This window comes from Cervus elaphus, chromosome 27 (assembly GCF_910594005.1).
Source record: "Cervus elaphus chromosome 27, mCerEla1.1, whole genome shotgun sequence".
In the NCBI taxonomy this organism is placed as follows: domain Eukaryota; kingdom Metazoa; phylum Chordata; class Mammalia; order Artiodactyla; family Cervidae; genus Cervus; species Cervus elaphus.
This window is the reverse complement of record NC_057841.1, coordinates 51,657,362-51,676,475: the sequence shown is the minus strand read 5'-3', so window position 1 is coordinate 51,676,475 and position 19,114 is coordinate 51,657,362. Positions and strand designations below refer to the sequence as shown.

At 40.7% G+C, this 19,114-nt stretch overlaps 1 protein-coding gene across 4 annotated transcripts in view; it reads left to right on the top strand.

Moving 5' to 3' along the window:
- Window positions 1-19,114, top strand: part of DYM (dymeclin) — a 382,780-nt gene that overhangs the window by 52,941 nt on the left and 310,725 nt on the right. For all 4 annotated transcript variants that reach the window (XM_043889419.1, XM_043889417.1, XM_043889418.1 and 1 more), the window contains 3 exons: window positions 3,732-3,825; window positions 4,792-4,925; window positions 17,051-17,123. In XM_043889419.1, the coding sequence (XP_043745354.1) occupies window positions 3,732-3,825; window positions 4,792-4,925; window positions 17,051-17,123 (301 nt within the window). The remainder of the gene's footprint in view (window positions 1-3,731; window positions 3,826-4,791; window positions 4,926-17,050; window positions 17,124-19,114) is intronic.

The window sequence follows — 19,114 nt, the reverse complement described above, 5'->3', positions numbered from 1 at the left end:
TTCACTATGTTCCATATGTTTGTTAGGCTCTTTTTTTGTGTGTGTGTTACTTTTTTTTTCTCTCTGACCTTCCATAGGATATTTTCTATTAATCTGTCCTTAGTTTATTAACCTTTTTTTCTGTTAAACCCATCTATTGAGATTTCTAAAATGAAAGTTAAATTTTAGAATGGCGTTAGATTTATAGAAAAGTTGCAAAACCATGTAGAGAGTTCCCATATAACCCTCATCAGTTTCCTCCATTGTCAACATCTTATATTTATATGGTATGTTTGTCCCAACTAAAGAGTTAACTTCGGTGCATTACTATTATCTAAATTTATTTAGATTTCGCTAGTTTTCCCGCATGTCCTTTTTCTTTTTCAAGATGCTACATTGCATTTAGTCATCAAGTCTCCTTAACCTTCTCTGGTCTCAGATTTTGCTCATTTTTAATGACTTTTAAGAGTTTTGAGAATTGCTGGTAGAGTATTTCCAGAATGTCCCTCAACTTGTTTGATGTTATTCTCATGGCTAGATGGGAGTTACGGGTTTGTAGGCATCACAGAGGTGATGTGCTGATCTCAACACATCATATCAACCGTACATGCATGAGTTTCACTGATGATGTTGACCTTGATTATGTGGCCAGTGTTGTGTTTGTCCATTTTCTCCACTGTAAAGTTGTGTCCTCTGTTCTCTGTTGCCTTCATTTTGAAGGACAGTTTTTCTAGATACAGAGTTCTTGGTTGGCATTTATTTTCTCTCATCCCTTTGACTAGGTTATTTCATTGCCTTTCGGTCTCTTTTCAGATGGAAAGTCTGCTGTTTAATTGTATTGTTGTTCTCTTGTAAATAAGTCATTTTTTTGTTAACTGCTGTCAAGATTTTGTCTTTTACAAAATTTTGAAATTTATTCTTTATTCTATTTAGGGTTTTACTTAGATACATAGATTAATGTTTTCATCAAATTTGGGGATGTTTGTGGCCATTATTTTTGTTGGGCTTTTTGTATTCATCTTTATTATTTATCCCCTGAATCTACACATGAGGCGCTCTGGGTCCAAGACAAATTTCTTTACCTCATAGTGAATTTTAAGTGCATTCCTGTCCGCTTCCCCCTAGTTCTTATCTATTAGGTTAGTACTGTGAGAGCCAAGTCGGTTGTTTTATGTGAGGAGGTGAAGGTTGCCCTATGTTCATCTTATTTAGTTCTTACCAGTTGTTTTTTTTGGGACTTGTTATCTTTGAATCTGTATAGCAAACTATCAGGTGAGATGATTAGCATTGAGTGTTCTGGTTGGAGTAGACAAAAGTACTTTAGCAGTTAGGCCTGCTAATAATAACAAATAAAACTTTCGTTCAGTTCTATAGAATTTGTATTTTGTTAAAGGGTTTCCCGTTCTTTTGGGGTGGAAAAGGACTGTCCTCATTCAGCATTTTTCCTGAGCATTGATTTTTGTGTATTTCTTCATGGGTGTTTTATTTTTAATTCCTTATTTAAAAAAAAATTTCACACCCATACAAAGGCAGACAGAGAATGATATAGTGACCTCCCATATGTTCATCTCCCAGTTCCAGTCATTTTCAACTCATGGCCAATCTTGTTTCATCTGTTGTTGTTCAGTTGCCTAGTCATGTCCGACTCTTTGCAACCCATGGACTCTAGCATGCCAAGCCTCCCTGTCCCTCACCATTTCCTGGAGTTTGCCCAAGTTTGTGTTCATTGCATCAGTGATGCTATCCAACCATCACATCCTCTGACGCCCTCTTCCCCTTCTGCCCTTGATCTTTCCCAGCATCAGGGACTTTTCCAGTGAGTCATCTATTCATATCAGATAACTGAAATACTGGAGCTTCAGCATCAGTCCTTCCAGTGAATATTCAGGGTTGATCTCCCTTAAGATTGACTGGTTTGATCTCCTTGCTGTCCAGAGGGCTTTCATGAGTCTTCTCCAGCACGACACTTCGAAGGCATCATCTGTATCTCTCACTTATTTATTGACATATAAACGTGTAGAAAAGTGCACAAATAAAAAGTGTATATGAATCCAGAAACATATCCTGACATAATTAATTTGGCACAAACCTCAAGCATTATATTTTTCATCCATAGATATTGTGGTATGTATCTCATAGTAATGATTTTTTAAAGGGAAAAATATCATTATCTACTAAAAACAAATTTTTAATATCGTAAAACATCTCCTGACTGTTCAAATTTCTATTTGTCTCAGTTTGTTTCAGTCAGGAGCCAAATAAAGTGCACATGTTATTATTAGTTAATATGTCTTTACAATTCTTTTTCATAGCTAATTCCTCCTGAATTTCCCCCCCCCCCAATTTTTTTCTTATTGAAGAAAGTGGATAGTAAAATTTTCCACAGTGAGATTTTGTTGATTGCATCTTCATAGATGTTAACTTGTCTCTGTCCTCTGTGTTTTCACTATATTGGTTATTGGACCTTGGGGATCCATTGGGTATTCCCAATGGGAATAGGTATTTTAGTGAAATTATTATCATTATCTGAGTATTTCCTAGACTTTGCTTGAACTCCTGTGGACACAGAGAATTCCTTTTTTCACACAGTCATTTTAGTTAACAGATTCAAGCTCTAGAGTCAAATTAGTTTTCTATTAAGTATTATCATTATCTGAATTTTACAGGTGAAGAAACTGAGGTACAGAGAGGTTAAAGAAGTTGACAGGTGTCACTCAGCTAGTCAAGAGGTGGAGTTGAGCTTTGAACCTAGTCACTTTCTGTAGTCTGGTTCCACATGCTTTTCTGCCTTCCTGTCAGATATCCCCTGTTCTTACTCTGGCTCCTGAAGCCCCAGAGCACAGGCTTTAGGGGTGTGGGCTTCAGTAGTTGCAGCACGCTGTCTCAGGAGCTGCAGTTTGCAGGCTGAATTGCTCTGAGGCATGTGGAATCTTCCAGGACTTTTAAGCTAAACCCAAAGCTTAAAAGTAGGAAATTTTTGATTCAGTGTGAAACTCTAGCGATAGGTAATCACATGCCTATTGTGGTTATGAAAGCTAGACAAAACCTGCCCTAACTTAGTTACCCCTTGGTACTCATCAGTGGAGTTCTCCTCCCAGCAGCAGTGGGCATCACCTGGGAGACTGTCACAGGTGCAGAGTCACTCCACACATGCGGAATCAGGATATGAACTTTAATGAGAATGCTGTGTGATTTAGATGCATGTTGAACTTTGAGAAGCACTGTCAACTTCAGTAGTGTAGGGTGGCCGTGGGGTTTTGCACTTCCAGCAGGCTCCCAGGTAAATGCTCTTGCAGCTAGTCCGTGAACCACACTTGGATCAGCCAGGTGCTACACATTTTATCATGAGGAGATTATGCAGTTACTTGGGTCTGCTCTCAAGCTGTGACAAGAACACATACCCAGTTGATAGACCTGGACTAATTGGACAGTTATTGAGCACTAAACAGATGTGCTTAATGGTGCACTTATTCCCATGTACATCTTTTCTTTACAGTTTTGAGTTCCGAGATGAGATAACTTTTCTCCTACAGTTTCTATCATTTTCATTTGTGAATCATTTTTTGCTGTTTAGAAAAGACCAAGCAGCAGTTTCTCTCATTGCTAATTTCCCCAATTAGATTTGAAATTGACAATAAGCTTGGTCCCTGAGCAACTTCAATCTGACATTTGGTTTTAGAAATGTTATGATATGCCCACTTTGATTTCAGTTCTTAACTTTTAACTTTTTCAAACCTTTTCTTCTCTTGCAGTTGAAAATAATCCTCGAACAGGAAACCTTGGTGCACTAATTAAGGTCTTCCTTTCTAGAACCAAAGAACTAAAACTTTCAGCAGAATGTCAGAAGTAAGCTGGCTGCTCTCTCTATGTTTAATTTATATTTAACAGTATGACAATTACTCACTTATTGGTAGAAATAGGTTATGGTCTTTTGAAAACTATAAAGGAATTATTCTCATTATTTAGGGGAAAAGTAAAAGAGGTTTTAATTAACTGTCCAAGTCATTAGGGTGAGATTATAAATTCTGGAATCTGATTTTAGTTAGCATTTTAGACAATCTTTAGAAATACATTCTTTAAGAAGATTAATTGTGTAATTATTATTAAAAAAGTTAATTTTTTCCCATTTTCACTGCTGGATATATCTAGTTTAATGACTCAGTGTGAGTATTATTTCATTCTACATTTGTGTCCTTTATTTCTTACATATTAGGTGAACGAAGGTTCAGATTAGACATTATGGTTTTATATTTATATAGTGGAAGGTTCACCTTTTATGCACTTAAGAATTTTTTGAAACTATTTTTGGATAATAGTATCTTAAAAGATTGCTCATTTCCCTGTTTCCAAACAATTCATGTTGAATTCAATTAAAATTGTTCTGAGTCCATGATTATTAATACAAATAGTAGGAATAGAAATACTGTACAACTGGTGATGCCCCATTTAAAATTTGGTTATGTATTTGCATATATTTTCTTCATGTTACTGTATTTTTTATTTTTTCTGTTTTTAGTTTAGTTTTGTTTGAATTGCTTGTATATGGGACAACTATAATATTAAGAACAAAGAGCAGTCATGCCTAAAGGAAAAAGTTTTTTTAAATCGACTCACTGTGTAAAATACAGAATAAAGTATGAGGTAAACTGTAGTAGATGTCATTGGTCCAGTGTCATAAATCATGGGTCATGAAGAAAGATATGGACATTATTCTAATATTACAAGCAAAATGAGAAATCATGGACTAGAAATAAATGGATTGTGCTCATGATTAAACACTGTTTCTTGTGTGATTTGTTCTTTCCTTTCTAGCCACATCTTCATTTGGCAGACACACAACGCTTTGTTTATTATTTGCTGTTTGCTGAAAGTGTTCATTTGTGAGATGTCAGAGGAAGAGTTACAACTTCATTTTACTTATGAAGAAAAATCTCCTGGCAGTTACAGTAAGTCTTGCCTTAGATGACGTTCTGGGGATAGCGTGTGTAACATAAAGATAGAATTTGAAAAATAAAAGTATAATTTTGAAAATTCTATTTTTCCTCATAATTTTCATTTTTAAATGACCTAACACCATTCTTCTTTCTTTGCCTATATTAATTTAAACTAGCTGAGACACATAGTTTTTTTCTTTTTCTTTTTTTTAAATAAGGGAGCTGGTACGATTGAGACTTTTATTTTGACTTCTATATATATCACAGATATTTCTTTTTTTAGGAAGCAAATGTTAATTTAAATGCCATTACTGGGCTTCCCAGTTGGCATAGTGGTAAAGAATCCTCTTGCCAAGGCAGGAGACACGGGTTTCGTTCCCTGGGTTGGGAAGATCCCCAGGAGGAGGAAATGGCAACCGCTCCAGTATTCCTGCCTGGAGACGCCCAGGGGCAGAAGAACCTTGCGGGCTACAGTCCCTGGAGGAGGGTGGCAAGGAGTCAGGCATGACCGACTGAGCGAGCATGTGTGCACGCACAGTGGACCAGTACTTCATTAAGGGAGACAACCAATCAGAAGTACAGATGCTATAAATGTTAAAAGTTACTTCTGTGGGACATGACAGTCTCTGAGTCTGGGTATGTTTGGAACTCCTTGATCAGAAATAACAATTTTATTTTATTTTGCTTTTATTCATCATTTATTCTTTCACGTCAACCTACATACAAATATTCAATGGCAAGAATATGACAGGACCTCATTAAGGGCACAGTAAAATATAAACAAAAAGATGGAAGCTCAAGCCTTATTTTTTTTAAAGAAGTGAATAATTCTAAGTTATAATAAATGCTGCAAAGAAAACACATTTGATATGAAGACAGAAAATAATAGATCAGAAATAACAGGATTTTTCATTCTTCTTGACTACAGTAATCTTTTGTTCTTTGGGAAATAACATTTTAAAGGATAGTTTTATGATGCCAAAGTATATTGTCTTTTTCTGAAGTTATAGGAAGAGTTTACCATTTTCTCCTGATAATGGTGAGAATTTTTTTTTTCCTCAGTAGTTAGGAGGGCCTATAATTTTCAGGATCAACTGCTGGTGTTTCATTTCTTTGCATTAAAACTTACAGTCTGGAAAATAATGAGATTATTAACAAATGAAATACAAGGAATGCAGTTTTTTAAAATTTATATTTAATTGAAGGATAATAGCTCTTCAGTACTGTGTTGGTTTCTACCAAACATCAACATGAATCAGCCATAGGTATACCTATGTCCCCTCCCTCTTGAACCTGCCTCCCACCTTCCTCACTGTCCCGCTCTTCTGGGTGATTGCAGAGCCCTGGTTTGAGTTCCCTGAGTCACAGCAGATCCCCGTGGGCTCTCTGTTTCACATGTGGTAGTGTGTGTTTCCATGGTGATGCTCCTGTCCTCGCTGCTTCCTCTCCACGTCTGTGTCTCTGTCTGTTCTCCATGTCTGTGTCTCTGTCTGTCCTCCGTGTCTCTGTCTGTCCTCCGTGTCCCTGTCTGTTCTCCGTGTCTCTGTCTCTTCTCCGTGTCTCTGTCTCTTCTCCGTGTCTGTGTCTCTTCTCCGTGTCTGTGTCTCTGTCTGTTCTCCGTGTCTCTGTCTGTTCTGTCTGTCCTCTGTGTCTCTGTCTGTTCTCTCTGTCTGTCCTCTGTGTCTCTGTCTGTTCTCTCTGTCTGTCCTCTGTGTCTCTGTCTGTTCTCTCTGTCTGTCCTCTGTGTCTCTGTCTGTTCTCTCTGTCTGTCCTCTGTGTCTCTGTCTCTGTCTGTGTCTGTCCTCTGTATCTCTGTCTGTTCTCTCTGTCTGTCCTCTGTGTCTCTGTCCTCTGTGTCTCTGTCTGTCCTCTGTGTCTCTGTCTGTTCTCCGTGTCCCTGTCTGTTCTCCGTGTCCCTGTTCTGTCTGTCCTCCGTGTCTCTGTCTGTTCTCTGTGTCTCTGTCTGTTCTGTGTGTCTCTGTCTGTTCTGTGTGTCTCTGTCTGTTCTGTGTGTCTCTGTCTGTGTCTGTGTCTCTGTCTGTCCTCCGCATCTCTGTCTGTCCTCTGTGTCTCTGTCTGTTCTCCGTGTCTCTGTCTGTTCTTCGTGTCTCTGTCTGTTCTGTCTGTCCTCTGTGTCTGTGTCTCTGACTGTCCTCTGTGTCTCTGTCTGTTCTCTCTGTCTGTCCTCTGTGTCTCTGTCTGTCCTCTATGTCTCTGTCTGTGTCTCTGTCCTCCGCGTCTCTGTCTGTCCTCCGCGTCTCTGTCTGTCTTCCGCGTCTCTGTCTGTCCTCTGTGTTTCTGTCTGTCCTCCGTGTCTCTGTCTGTCCTCCGTGTCTCTGTCTGTCCTCCGTGTCTCTGTCTGTCCTCCGTGTCCCTGTCTGTTCTCCGTGTCTCTGTCTGTTCTCCGTGTCTCTGTCTGTCCTCCGTGTCCCTGTCTGTCCTCTGTGCCTCTGTCTGTCCTCCATGTCTCTGTCTGTGTCTCTGTCTCTTCTCCGTGTCTCTGTCTGTCCTCCGTGTCTCTGTCTGTATCTCTGTCTGTCCTCTGTGTCTCTGTCCGTCCTCTGTGTCTCTGTCTGTATCTCTGTCTGTCCTTCGTGTCCCTGTCTGTCCTCCATGTCCCTGTCTGTCCTCCTTGTTTCTGTCTGTCCTCCGTGTCTCTGTCTGTCCTCCGTGTCCCTGTCTGTCCTCCGTGTCTCTGTCTGTCCTCCGTGTCCCTGTCTGTCCTCCGTGTCCCTGTCTGTCCTCCGTGTCCCTGTCTGTCCTCCGTGTCTCTGTCTGTTCTCCGTGTCTCTGTCTGTTCTCCGTGTCTCTGTCTGTTCTCTGTGTCTGTGTCTCTGTCTGTTCTCTGAGTCTGTGTCTCTGTCTGTTCTCCGTGTCTCTTGTCTGTCCTCTGTCTGTTCTGTCTGTCCTCTGTGCCTGTGTCTCTGACTGTCCTCTGTGTCTCTGTCTGTTCTCTCTGTCTGTCCTCTGTGTCTCTGTCTGTTCTCTGTGTCTCTGTGTCTGTGTCTCTGTCTGTTCTCTGAGTCTGTGTCTCTGTCTGTTCTCCGTGTCTCTTGTCTGTCCTCTGTGTCTCTGTCTGTCCTCTGTGCCTGTGTCTCTCTCTGTCCTCTGTGTCTCTGTCTGTCCTCCGTGTCTCTGTCTGTGTCTGTGTCTCTGTCTGTCCTCTGAGTCTCTCTGTCTGTCCTCTGTGTCCGTGTCTCTGTCTGTCCTCTGTGTCCGTGTCTCTGTCTGTTCTCTTTGTCTCTGTCTGTTCTCCGTGTCTCTGTCTGTGTCTGTGTCTCTGTCTGTCCTCCGTGTCTCTGTCTGTGTCCGTGTCTCTGTCTGTCCTCCGTGTCTGTCTCTCTGCTCTGCAAACAGAAGGATGTAGTTTTGCATCTTCCTTTCGTGTTTGCTTCTCAGTTTCTCAAGGCAAAGGCACTTTTGCTTCTGAGTTTCCTGGGTTTATTTTTTCAAAACACCTCTGCCTTCATTGGGCTTGCTTGCCCACATAGGGCTTTATACATTAATAGATTTAATTTACTACTTTGATAATCAGCCTTCTATATTTGTTAAATATATATTGGTGTTTAACTGATTAGAGCTTTTAATGGGGATTATGCCTTGCATGTGTTAGTTTTGTTAATATTAGGCTTTGTCTTTGTGGTCCCAAGTGTGCCAGATGTAATTCTGTTAGTGAATTGCGTTCCTTTCCAGCAAGTTCTGTCAACAATAATGGAGTGAATGTTTACCCCCACTGAGCCTGAGAGCACAGTCCAGCCCGCACCTGCAAACCCTAAACTTTGTTTTGCGTTATGTGAGAAGAATTAGGGAAGTGTTGTGCTTTGTTTAATACAATATCATTTTTATTTTGCTGTAAAAGCATTTATTCAGACTTACCATTGAGAAGGTTGATGTGCTTGAGAGATACGGTGCACGTTTTTCGTCACCCTTGCTGTCCCTGTCCTCCCCACTCGCATCCATGCTTGAGAACCATGGTTTTCTACATCCCAGGTGGTTTCATGTAGAGTCAGGGCAGATGGCACTCCTCAGTCATGGCCACTTTATCAAGATGGTTGTCCCACTGAAGGAGCCATCTGTGAGGGCTGGTTGTTGATGGTTCTGTGTGTTGACAGACTGTCCTCTTCCTTTATTTGGTTAGCAATTCAGGATTTTACAGTGCTCTTTTGTTCTTTTCATTTGCAGCTGAGCTGCTGTTTGTCCACCAGTGTAAGTCCAGTGGACATCTTCTTAAGGTTAAAGACTTGCTGTTTTTGGCATATGTAAAATTATTTTCATCTTAGCTTTAGGTTGTTCGTTTGAGACTCCTTATCACTAGTGTAAGTCTTAGTGACATTGATATTTCCTGTCAGTGTCTTTTTACAGTTTATAAAGGTGTGATAAAATTAAATGATTGCACAGATACGACTGAATGGGAAAAAATGGAACCTCACTGTACGGTAGCTGAAAACATTCATTGATTAGCCAGTGTATGAATATTTGACTTAGTTGTGTGAAAGACTGTTCAAGAATAGATAAATATACAATGGTAAGGAGTCTCTAAAGGTTAAATTGACAAAAGTAGAGGACTGTCTGCAAACAACTGAACAAATCAACTGAGGCTTTTTAGGATTGTTGGGTTATTACAGCTTACTGAATTTTTTTGTTTATCCCAGTTCACTGTAATATTGCCGTGATCAGATGGATATTGCTGCCATAATCAGTGAAGCTGTCTTTATGAGGGTAAAGTGACTCTCAGTATGCGCTCAGTTTATAATTGAAATATGTGAGGATTTCATATTTGAACACTTTCCTGTGGGCTCTGTGTGATGTGGTAGTGGATTGTTTGCTGGAGGGAATTTGTATCATTATGCAAAGATAGGTCTTTCCACGATTCCACGCTTTCAGGAACAGTTAAAGGGACAGAACCAGCCCTCGGCAACACTGAAGTGCTGCAGAATTGTCTGCGTTCTCCGTTTGCTTTCAGTGCAGGTTTGCTTTCCTCAGTGTTGGTGTTGTGTGCTGTTCTTGCTGACTCAATAACTGATATTTTACATTTTGTGTGCATAAAGCCAATATTTTAAGTCCTTAGGGACCAAAATCTGTTCCTGGTTTCGTTAACGGTGGCTTGTTTCCTTAAGTCTTTGATAATGCTGACTGTGAGCTTCTATTTGTTTGATCTTAATCTAAGGCCCCAAGTAAGGGAGAGATTTGCATCTGCTTCTAAAGGGACTCAGGGACTGCAGCATCGACCACTTTCGTCTCCTTTAGCAGTTTTTGGTTTAATGGGGCTGTCAAGCTCAGTGTCCCAGTGGCCAGGCTGAAGGCTTAGGTCTCCCAGTAGCTGGCTGCATCCTCAGGGACACCCTGTCCTTAAGAGTTTGCTTCTTGCTCAGTGTTTTACCTCAGATTCAAGCCACAGAGTGTTCGCTTGTGGTTATTCATTTTGGTTATGGTGCTGGGGTCCTTGGGAGGTGTCCTTTACTTTCTGGAAGCCCATTAGTGCACTGAAGAGTTTGTTTTAGCCATGAACTCATTATTTTTGTACAGGAGGGCTCTTTGGAGTAACTACTCCACAGTACTGCTGCCAGTGGAAGGCAATTATAGTTACGAAGGTTAAAACATTTTCAAATGAGGGAAGATACCTTTGGATATTGCGAGACTGAAGATAGAAGCAGAAAGGAGGCAGCCTTGGCGGGGAGCGCTGGCAGAGCGGGGGCCGTGGGCTTGAGGAGCCTGAGCGCCAGCTAGCACAGCGCTGTGCAGGTTTGAAGAGAGGCTTGTCAAGTCCAGGCGAAAGGCTTGCTTGACTACGTTTTGTTGGCACAGAGTAGTTCAACATATATATGTTTTTATAATTTTTTCATTTACTATCTTTTATTGGCATCTAATTGCTTTACAGTATTGTGTTTCTGCTGTATAGCAAAGTGAATCAGCTCTATGTGTACTATGTCCCCTCTCTCTTGAGCCTTCCCTCCCCTCCCCTGTGTTTATTTTTTAAAATTATTTATTTTGTAGGACTTGCTCTCAAGCATAGTGGATTAAATATACATGATCATCTTGCTTTCTTCTGAAACCTCCAGAAAATGTCAGTAAAGGGATTTTGAACAAGTTATGAATTTATTAGGTTAAAGAGAAAGAGGGGAAACAGTGTTGATCACAGTTTGCAAGTTGGAAAACTGAGTGATGCTGAGCTAAACTGACCACTGGAAGCTGGGAGCCAAATGCCCTCAGGGTTGGAGAATTCCAGAAACAAGCCAGTTCTTGCCACAGAACTCTGGAGAGGTTTAGGAATTGGAAGTGCCAGGTCTCTCCAAAGGCAGACAACCAGGGGCATTGACCGGAAGGTCTCTACTCTTGTGACACGCTTCATGGGACTACCCCTTTCCCAGTTTAATACTGAAATCTGTTCTCTATAGAGGCTGGACCAGTGGGGCCTCCCTGTATGAGTTCTCGGGCATGGTGGAGGCAGTGGTGTAGGGAGAACAGGACTGAGAGGTGAGGCTACACGTGAAAGAGGAAGGCGTCTTGACTTGGCTTCTAGAATGCTGACATTGGGGTTTTACCCACTCCTTATGCCTTTCCTGCCATAAGTGGATACTCTTCTGAATAAATGAACCAAAAAACAGGGAAAGACTCAGAGAAACTGACACTTGGGTGCCCTTCTATGAAGCATCTCAGAGCCCTCCACTGGCAACCCCCGCGTGGCAGGCTGTGCCTCTGCACCTGGAGCTTCTGTCAGCGTGTGCCTCCCCCCGGCGGGTAAATGGAAGCCAAGGATCCCATACAGGTGAGAAAACTTATGATTGGTGAGAGACCAAAACAAACAAGAAAAAATTATATGAGATGGAAATTTACGGAAAAAAAAATCTGTAATCACACCTCTGGAAACACAACCACTTTCCTTCACATTCACGTCTGGCTTAAAACTTTTTTGAAACTCTTTGGAATTACCTTCCAAATGTGAGGTGTGTTTGGAGGTGCTTAGGCTCCCATGATAGCAGGCTTTACTGCTCTTCTCTGCCTGCTCTGGTCCCTCACTCCTGGGGCCGCTAAACCAGAAATTGTGTTGGGGGCACACAGTTGTGTTGAGGGATTTTTATTTTATTTTTGTCTTAACATAAAACTTGATAGTTTAATCTCATTAGTTATGGATAAATAATGCAAAAAGCCCCCCACGATAGTTGAAAAATGTGACTCAGAGAAAAAAGAAAGTGTAGATTTAGCACAGATTTATTCTTTTAAAATATTCAGCTTATAAGATTTATAATATGACTTTGCAGAAAAATAAAGTGTTTCTAGGAACTCTTGACTTGTTTTTGGTCATATAATAGGTGAGAGTGTGATTCATGATATTTCTTTATCTCCCCTTCTTTTATGTAATCAGTGAAATAGAATGAATTAAATTTTACTAACAGCACATTTTATGATGAAATCTCATAGACTGTATTATCCTTGAGGGTAAACAGAAGCATTTCTGTTTGACCACAGTAACAGCAGTCAACCAGAATTATTGCAGATTTTATTGGAATGGGTAGGACACAGGTTTATAAATATTGTAATGCATGGAAATGTAGACCAGTTTTATTTTTAGAGAAGAGTGAATCCATTTGCTTTTCCTTAACTGATTTATGGAGGTATGTTTGATTTTGCTAATTAGAAGCTTAAGTATGATTTTTAATACTTTAGGATAATGCCAGTATTAGCTTTACCACTAAAATAGACAGTAACCTAGACCCTCAGAAAAACCATGGTTTATTATGAGTTTATAGTAAGTATAATCTAGCTATGTGTCTTCATTTTAACAGAGTCTTTTGCTCTGAACTTTCAAGTCCTCTTTGGAGTGTGGCTCTGTTAATTCTGAAGTTTTAAGTGCCTGTATTAGCACAGTATTGGGCCGCATTGGGAAATGGACAGTTCGACTGCTTTTAATTAATTAAAATTACATTTATTTACTTTTGGCTGTGCTGAGTCTTCATTGCTGCGTGGGCTTTTCTCTAGTTGCGGAGGGTGGGGCTCCTCTTTAGTTGGAGTGCGGAGGCTTCTCACCGCAGTGGCTTCGCTTGTTGTGGAGCGCGGGCTCTGGGGCACATGGCTTCAGTCGTTGTGGCACGTGGGCTCAGTTAGTTGTGGCTCGCCGACTCTAGAGCACAGGCTTAGTAGCTGCGGTGTACAGGCTTATTAGTTGCCCCGTGCCATGTGGGATCTTCCTGGATCAGGAATTGAATCCGTGTCTCCTGCATTGGCAGGCAGATTCTTTACCACTGAGTCACCAGGGAAGCCCTAGCTTGACTTTCTGAATGTAAAGAAAACAACAGCCGTTTGCTCTCTGTCTTTTAACATTCCTTTTAGTAATGACGTGTAACCTGATTTAAGTGACCCATATGTTTCTTTTTTCTGGCTGCTGCTTAGTTTTCCGTCAGTGCTGTTTTTTCCCCTTCCTTGAGTAAGTGCTGTAAAAAATTTTCTTTTCTCCCTTTCTTCCACACCTGCCATGCCTCTGACTCTGATGGGAGGCATTTTATCATGACAGTGTTTTATTATCTCTGGTTCTCTCCCTAAGGTCAAAATGAGAGTTGAGTCTTCTCTGTGATACTGAATGGGTGCCAAATGGAAAGCATTAACAGGGAGCAACTGCTGCTTAGTTTCAGGTGTAGATTATTAGAGCTGTGAAGTGAAGTGAAAGTCTCTCAGTCATGTCCGACTCTTTGCGACCCCATGGATTATACAGTCCGTGAAATTTTCCAGACCAGAATACTAGAGTGGGTAGCCGTTCCCTTCTTCGAGGGATCTTCCCAACCCAGGGATAGAACCTAGGTCTCCCACATTGCAGGAGGGCTCCTTACCAGCTGAGCCCCAAGGAAAGCCCCTCAGAGCTGCGAGTGACCCGAAAGCTTGTCTTTCCCTGTCTCTGCTCTCTCGTGTTTGCGCCTCCCTCTGCTGACAGACCCTGGGGACTCTACTGAAGCGGCGTTTGGGCTTGAGAGTGGGAGAACCTCAAGGATGGGGTGAGGTTTCAGTGACCTTGTTCTGCAAGATATTCTTAATAAAAGATTGTAATTTATTCATTGTTTGAGATATTTAAGTCAAGGACTTGAGTACATATTGATGGTTCTGTAGGATATCACATTGATGTGTAAAATAATCTGTGGTATTTCCAGTCTCTTCCTTAACGTGGCTCAGAATACTCACCAGGGATTTGTAGGGTCTTCAATGACACTTGGATTGGTTGACTGGATTTTTTTTCTAGCTTTGTATAGAAACGGGTCTTTAAAAGTAATTTGTAAATTCCACACCCACCCTCCCTTTGGAAGTCTGAATTTAGGTTAAATCTGAACTCTGCCACTCACTGTAGGTAAATAGCCTCTCTGAGCCTTAATCTGTGAAATGATGATGATATCTACTCCTTAAGAATGATTGTTAGGATTAATGTGGGCTAGAGATAATGGAATGTTTATGATTTAAAGTATTAAAATATTTGGCTGGAGCTATAGAGGCAATTTAAAACTCTTTTAAGAGATTAAAAAAAGCACACACACAACTCTGGTTTGTAAAACTTCACAACACGGTAAACACATTCAAATCTCTGCAAAGTCCTTTACTCAAAGAACATCAGTTTACTTTGTCATGGACCTGCAAATTTCAAGGACTTCTAAGATTCTCTTTCCTGTAAGAAATGCGTGAATGTGTTACTGTAATTTTTGGCAGGTGAGTTTTATATTTACTTGTTTTTAATTGAAACTAGGGAAGATATTTTGCCTCATATGGAAGCTGAGTGATAAATGATGCGTGGAAACTAAGGCAGTATGAGTGACTTGCTTAATGTAAAGCCTGATAAGCAGTCAAATCTTAGCATTCTTGACTTGCCTTGCAATTGTTTGCTTCTAGAGTAACCCCAGAAATAAGAATATAGTATTATGCAAGAATGTTTTTGTTTTAGTAAATGGAAATTGTCAGAGATTTCACTTGAAATTTGCTTATTCTTTAGTTTTGTTAGAACTTTGACCTTGAAATGCTATGTTTTACTTGTATGAGATGGATTTATCAACATTATTTTCATTAGGATTACATTGATAACGAAGCTGTGAATGTACTCCTTAGTTAACTGGCTGTAAACTTGACTGAAGTCATGATTTGGATGGCACATGGAACCAAAGAGAGGTCTTTGTCACCATTTTAAGAGTTGAAATTTAGATGTGTTTACACCCCTGGAGGGAAAAAAAAAATCCAATTAGGTGCCATCTGTGGGTCCTGAGCACTTGTTCCCTCACCTCTGTAATTAAAAAACTTGTGCAGGCTGCTTGGCTAAAGCAGGGGTATGTTAGTAAACTGGTCAACTTACTTAGTCTAAAATGTTCTTTAGGAAATCAGTGATTCTGAACATTTCTGGGTCTGGGTCACCACATTCTCTAGGGTAAGGCATGGAATGACAGTTCAGCGAATAGATACTGAGTATATATTATTAATACATGCCAACAGACCACTTGTTGGAATAGGTTGTTAACTCACATGGGTCATGTTGGACAGCTCTGGATTTGAGAGAGATTGAGTTGGCTCTTCTCCTGACTTTCCTTCACTTGTTGAGCTAAGTGGTAGTGACCTACTGCTTCTAGAGTGAGACTTTAACATGGTTATTGAACTTGAGTCTTGCTGTGTATTCTTTTTAGCATTGATTGATGTTTTCAGTATGGTTTATGTTCTCTTCAAGCTTTGCCCTGACCTCTCAGAGGGCTGCTGTGCCACTTACTTCTATTTATTGCAAGGCAGGAAGGAATTACATCAAACTGAATACCAGGTGATGTGGTCTAGAAAAAAGAATTGCTAAACTTCTCTTTGAGATGCCAAGTGCTTTGATGTTTTAGAAGCAATTGCTAAATTTGGACTTGGACACCTGTGTTTAGTTCAGTGAACATGTATTTATTGAGTGTACATTATGCGCCAAACTCTTTGTCTGTCTTTTTCCCATAAGAGGGTCAAGCCCAGTGCATGTATGTGTGCTTGCGAAGTCGCTTCAGTCATGTCCGACTCTTTGTGACCCTTTGGACTGTAGCCCACCAGCCAAGCTTTTTAGTCCATGGGATTCTCCAGGAATACTGGAGTGGGTTGCCATGCCCTCCTCCAGGGGATCTTCCCGACCCAGGGATTGAACCCTTGTCTCTGGCATCTGCCTGCACTGACAGGCAGGTTCTTTACCACTAGTGCCACCTGGGAAGCCCCAAAGTCCAATAGGGGCATGCATTACCTGTAGGCAGAAGCTCTGGGATAATGTAGCCAACATTTATATTAACAGACAGATGCACAAGGCATAGATGCCGTGTAGATGATTGTTTTTATTTAGGGTGAGCAAGAGAGTTGGGTGTGTGCCAGTGTTGAAGGGTATTCTGAGGAAGTGGATACTGCGAGTGAATTTTAAAAGTAGTGGGTTAGAAAGAAGTCATAGGAACTGAGGGAAGACAGAGTTTCGTAGATATCGGCGTCAGTAGCACCTCCAAAGCTGGGAGCCACATGTGATCCTGATTGGCTTCGTAAGTTAGAAAGTCACTTTGGTTCAAGAAGTTTGGGACATAGGAGCATTTCTGTTGGAACAGTAGTTTGCAACCAACCTTTGCTGCTTACTTTGTGACTTGGGAAAGCCATTTTGACTTTGGCTCTTTGTAAAGAGGTGTTTAGACTCTCAGTGGGTTCCAGTCGTAATCACTGGGGCTCCGTGAGTTCAGAGAAGGCACTTCTGGGTCTGCAGGGAGATCAAGGGTAAGGTCAGATTTTCATTGGGGGAAGAAGTGCGGGTAGTCTATTTCTGATTTAAACAGCTGGAGCAGCTTGAGTTTTTATCTATTTTACATGTTTTGACTTCAGTATAAATTTTATTTGAAAAGACATAGTATAGAATAAGAAATTTGAAAACCAGTGGTCTACAGAAGTCATAGTTGCCTTCAGACATTAAAAGCAATATAATTAATTGCTGGTGTTCAAAATTCCTCTACTAGATGAAGATTATAATAGATGTTAACTTGCTCAGTGTATAGATTTTATTCAGAGGGCAGCTTAGTATCTGAGTTTCTGTAATAATGATTATTCTCATTAGGAATGAAAACTGAACTTCCAAACAACTGAATTCTACTTTATACTTTGTTAAAAAAATTTTTTATGTGTCTCACCAGGTTCTGACTCAGAAGATCTTTTGGAAGAATTGCTCTGCTGTTTGATGCAGTTAATCACTGATATTCCACTCTTGTAAGTTCTGGCTAAGCCAGGATTACTTTTCTCTTCTTGGTGTGTTGAACATGCTAATTGATCATGTTGAAGAGTTTGTGGGTGTGGCGTAGTACTTTCATGTATCGCTTTTATGTATGCCTCCGTGTACATCCTTGGGCTTCTCGTTGTCTTGTGTGATAATAGTTAGACTTTGATGACCTGTCATCAACACAAGAATTTTATGTTGTTGAGGGGAAGATAAACTCCTTAGCAACATGAAGCATATGATAAGCACAGAATTAATCTGTGTAAACCAGGGTTTGGGAGAAAAGCAGTTTGAATCTGATACATACATGGTAGATATAACTACCTGTCCACCCATTATTTATTCTTCCCTTCTTCCTTGCTTCTGGATTTTATATCTGGCCTCTTTTGGAGAGGTTGGATTTCTATTTCTAGCTTCTCTTGAAGCTGGATGTGGTCAGTGAGATGTAGGGGGATGTCCTCCAGTGAAACTTACAGGCAGAGCGCTTTACAGGGACCTGACTCACCTGAGAGGCATATATATATTTTCATCTGTGAGAGCCCACCATCCTGTTCTCCAGAGTGTGGGCAAGGTCTCCTTAGAGTTGTGTTGGACATCTTGGCATGAACTAAGAGAATCACAGCAAATTCTGCTTTGATGGCATTGAGCTGCTGAACCAAAGTGATCAACCACTACCCCTCTCCCGCCCCCACTCCTGGAGTTCTCATGTAAGAAAAATAGACCCCAACCAAAAAAAAAAAGAAAAATAGACCTTGTTTACACTGTTATAACTAGATTTCTGTTACTACAGCTGAATGCAGTTCCTGTATAATTCAAAATGTTTGTTACTTTTAAAGCAGTTATTCTCAACCTTATTTGTTGAGAGGAGCCTTTTTAGAATTTTTTTTTTCCTGACCCAGAGGGATCAGGATGGGGAACACATGTAAATCCATGGCTGATTCATGTCAATGTATGACAAAAATTGTAAAGTAATTAGCCACTACAATATTGTAAAGTAATTAGCCTCCAACTAATAAAAATAAATGAAAAAAAAAAAAAGAAAAGGATTCTTTTTCCTAATTGCCTCTCCAGAGTCCTAATGAAATTTGAATACTCCAGATACACTGAATATGTTTATATGCTGTGACTTTTTTGGAAGGCCATACATCAGTATAATATCTATGAAGTTTTTCACCCCTGAAAGAACCAGTTTTCCCCACTGGAGGGTGATCTCTTACACCCACTATTCAGAATGCATATTTTATTATTTAAACTATTTTTTTTATTTTTGGCCACACCACACGGCAGGTGGGATCTTAGTTTCCTGACCAGGGATCTAACCAATGCTGCTTGCAGTGGAAGTGCAACGTCCTAGCCACTGGACAAATGGGGAATTCCCGAGATTGCATATTTTACAGGAGTTATTGTTTGAAATAAAAAAAAATAGGTTTTAAGATTTATCGTCACAAAATCTCAGTCTGTTTGTAGATGTTGTTGGAAATATGCCCCTTGCCTGTGGCCCAAAAGGAAAGATGGGCATTTGTGAGAAAACAGACCTCTGTTGTGCATGAGTGCAGCACCCAGAGTTGTATTGTGACAGTCGCTCAGTCGTGCCCGACTCTCTGTGACCCCGTGGACTACACAGTCGATGGAACTCTCCAGGCCAGAGTACTGGAGTGCGCAGCCTTTCCCTTCTCCAGGGGGTCTTCCCATCCAAGGGATTGAACCCGGGTCTCCTGCATTGCAGGTGGATTCTTTACCACCTGAGCCACAAGAGAAACCCTTGTATTATAGGTTTATTGTATTATAGGAAGAATTGTGTTATAAGCTTAGAAATGAGAACCACCAAACCCTGTTGCGACCTGGTCTGGTCACATGCAGCCTGGAAGGTAGGGCTGAGACAGCTGAGGAATCACTGATAGGGAAAGGGCATGGAAAAAGTGTCCCAGGTAGTGGAACTCTTATGACAGACACAGTTCTTTACATGCCTGGTATCCTTTCTCAC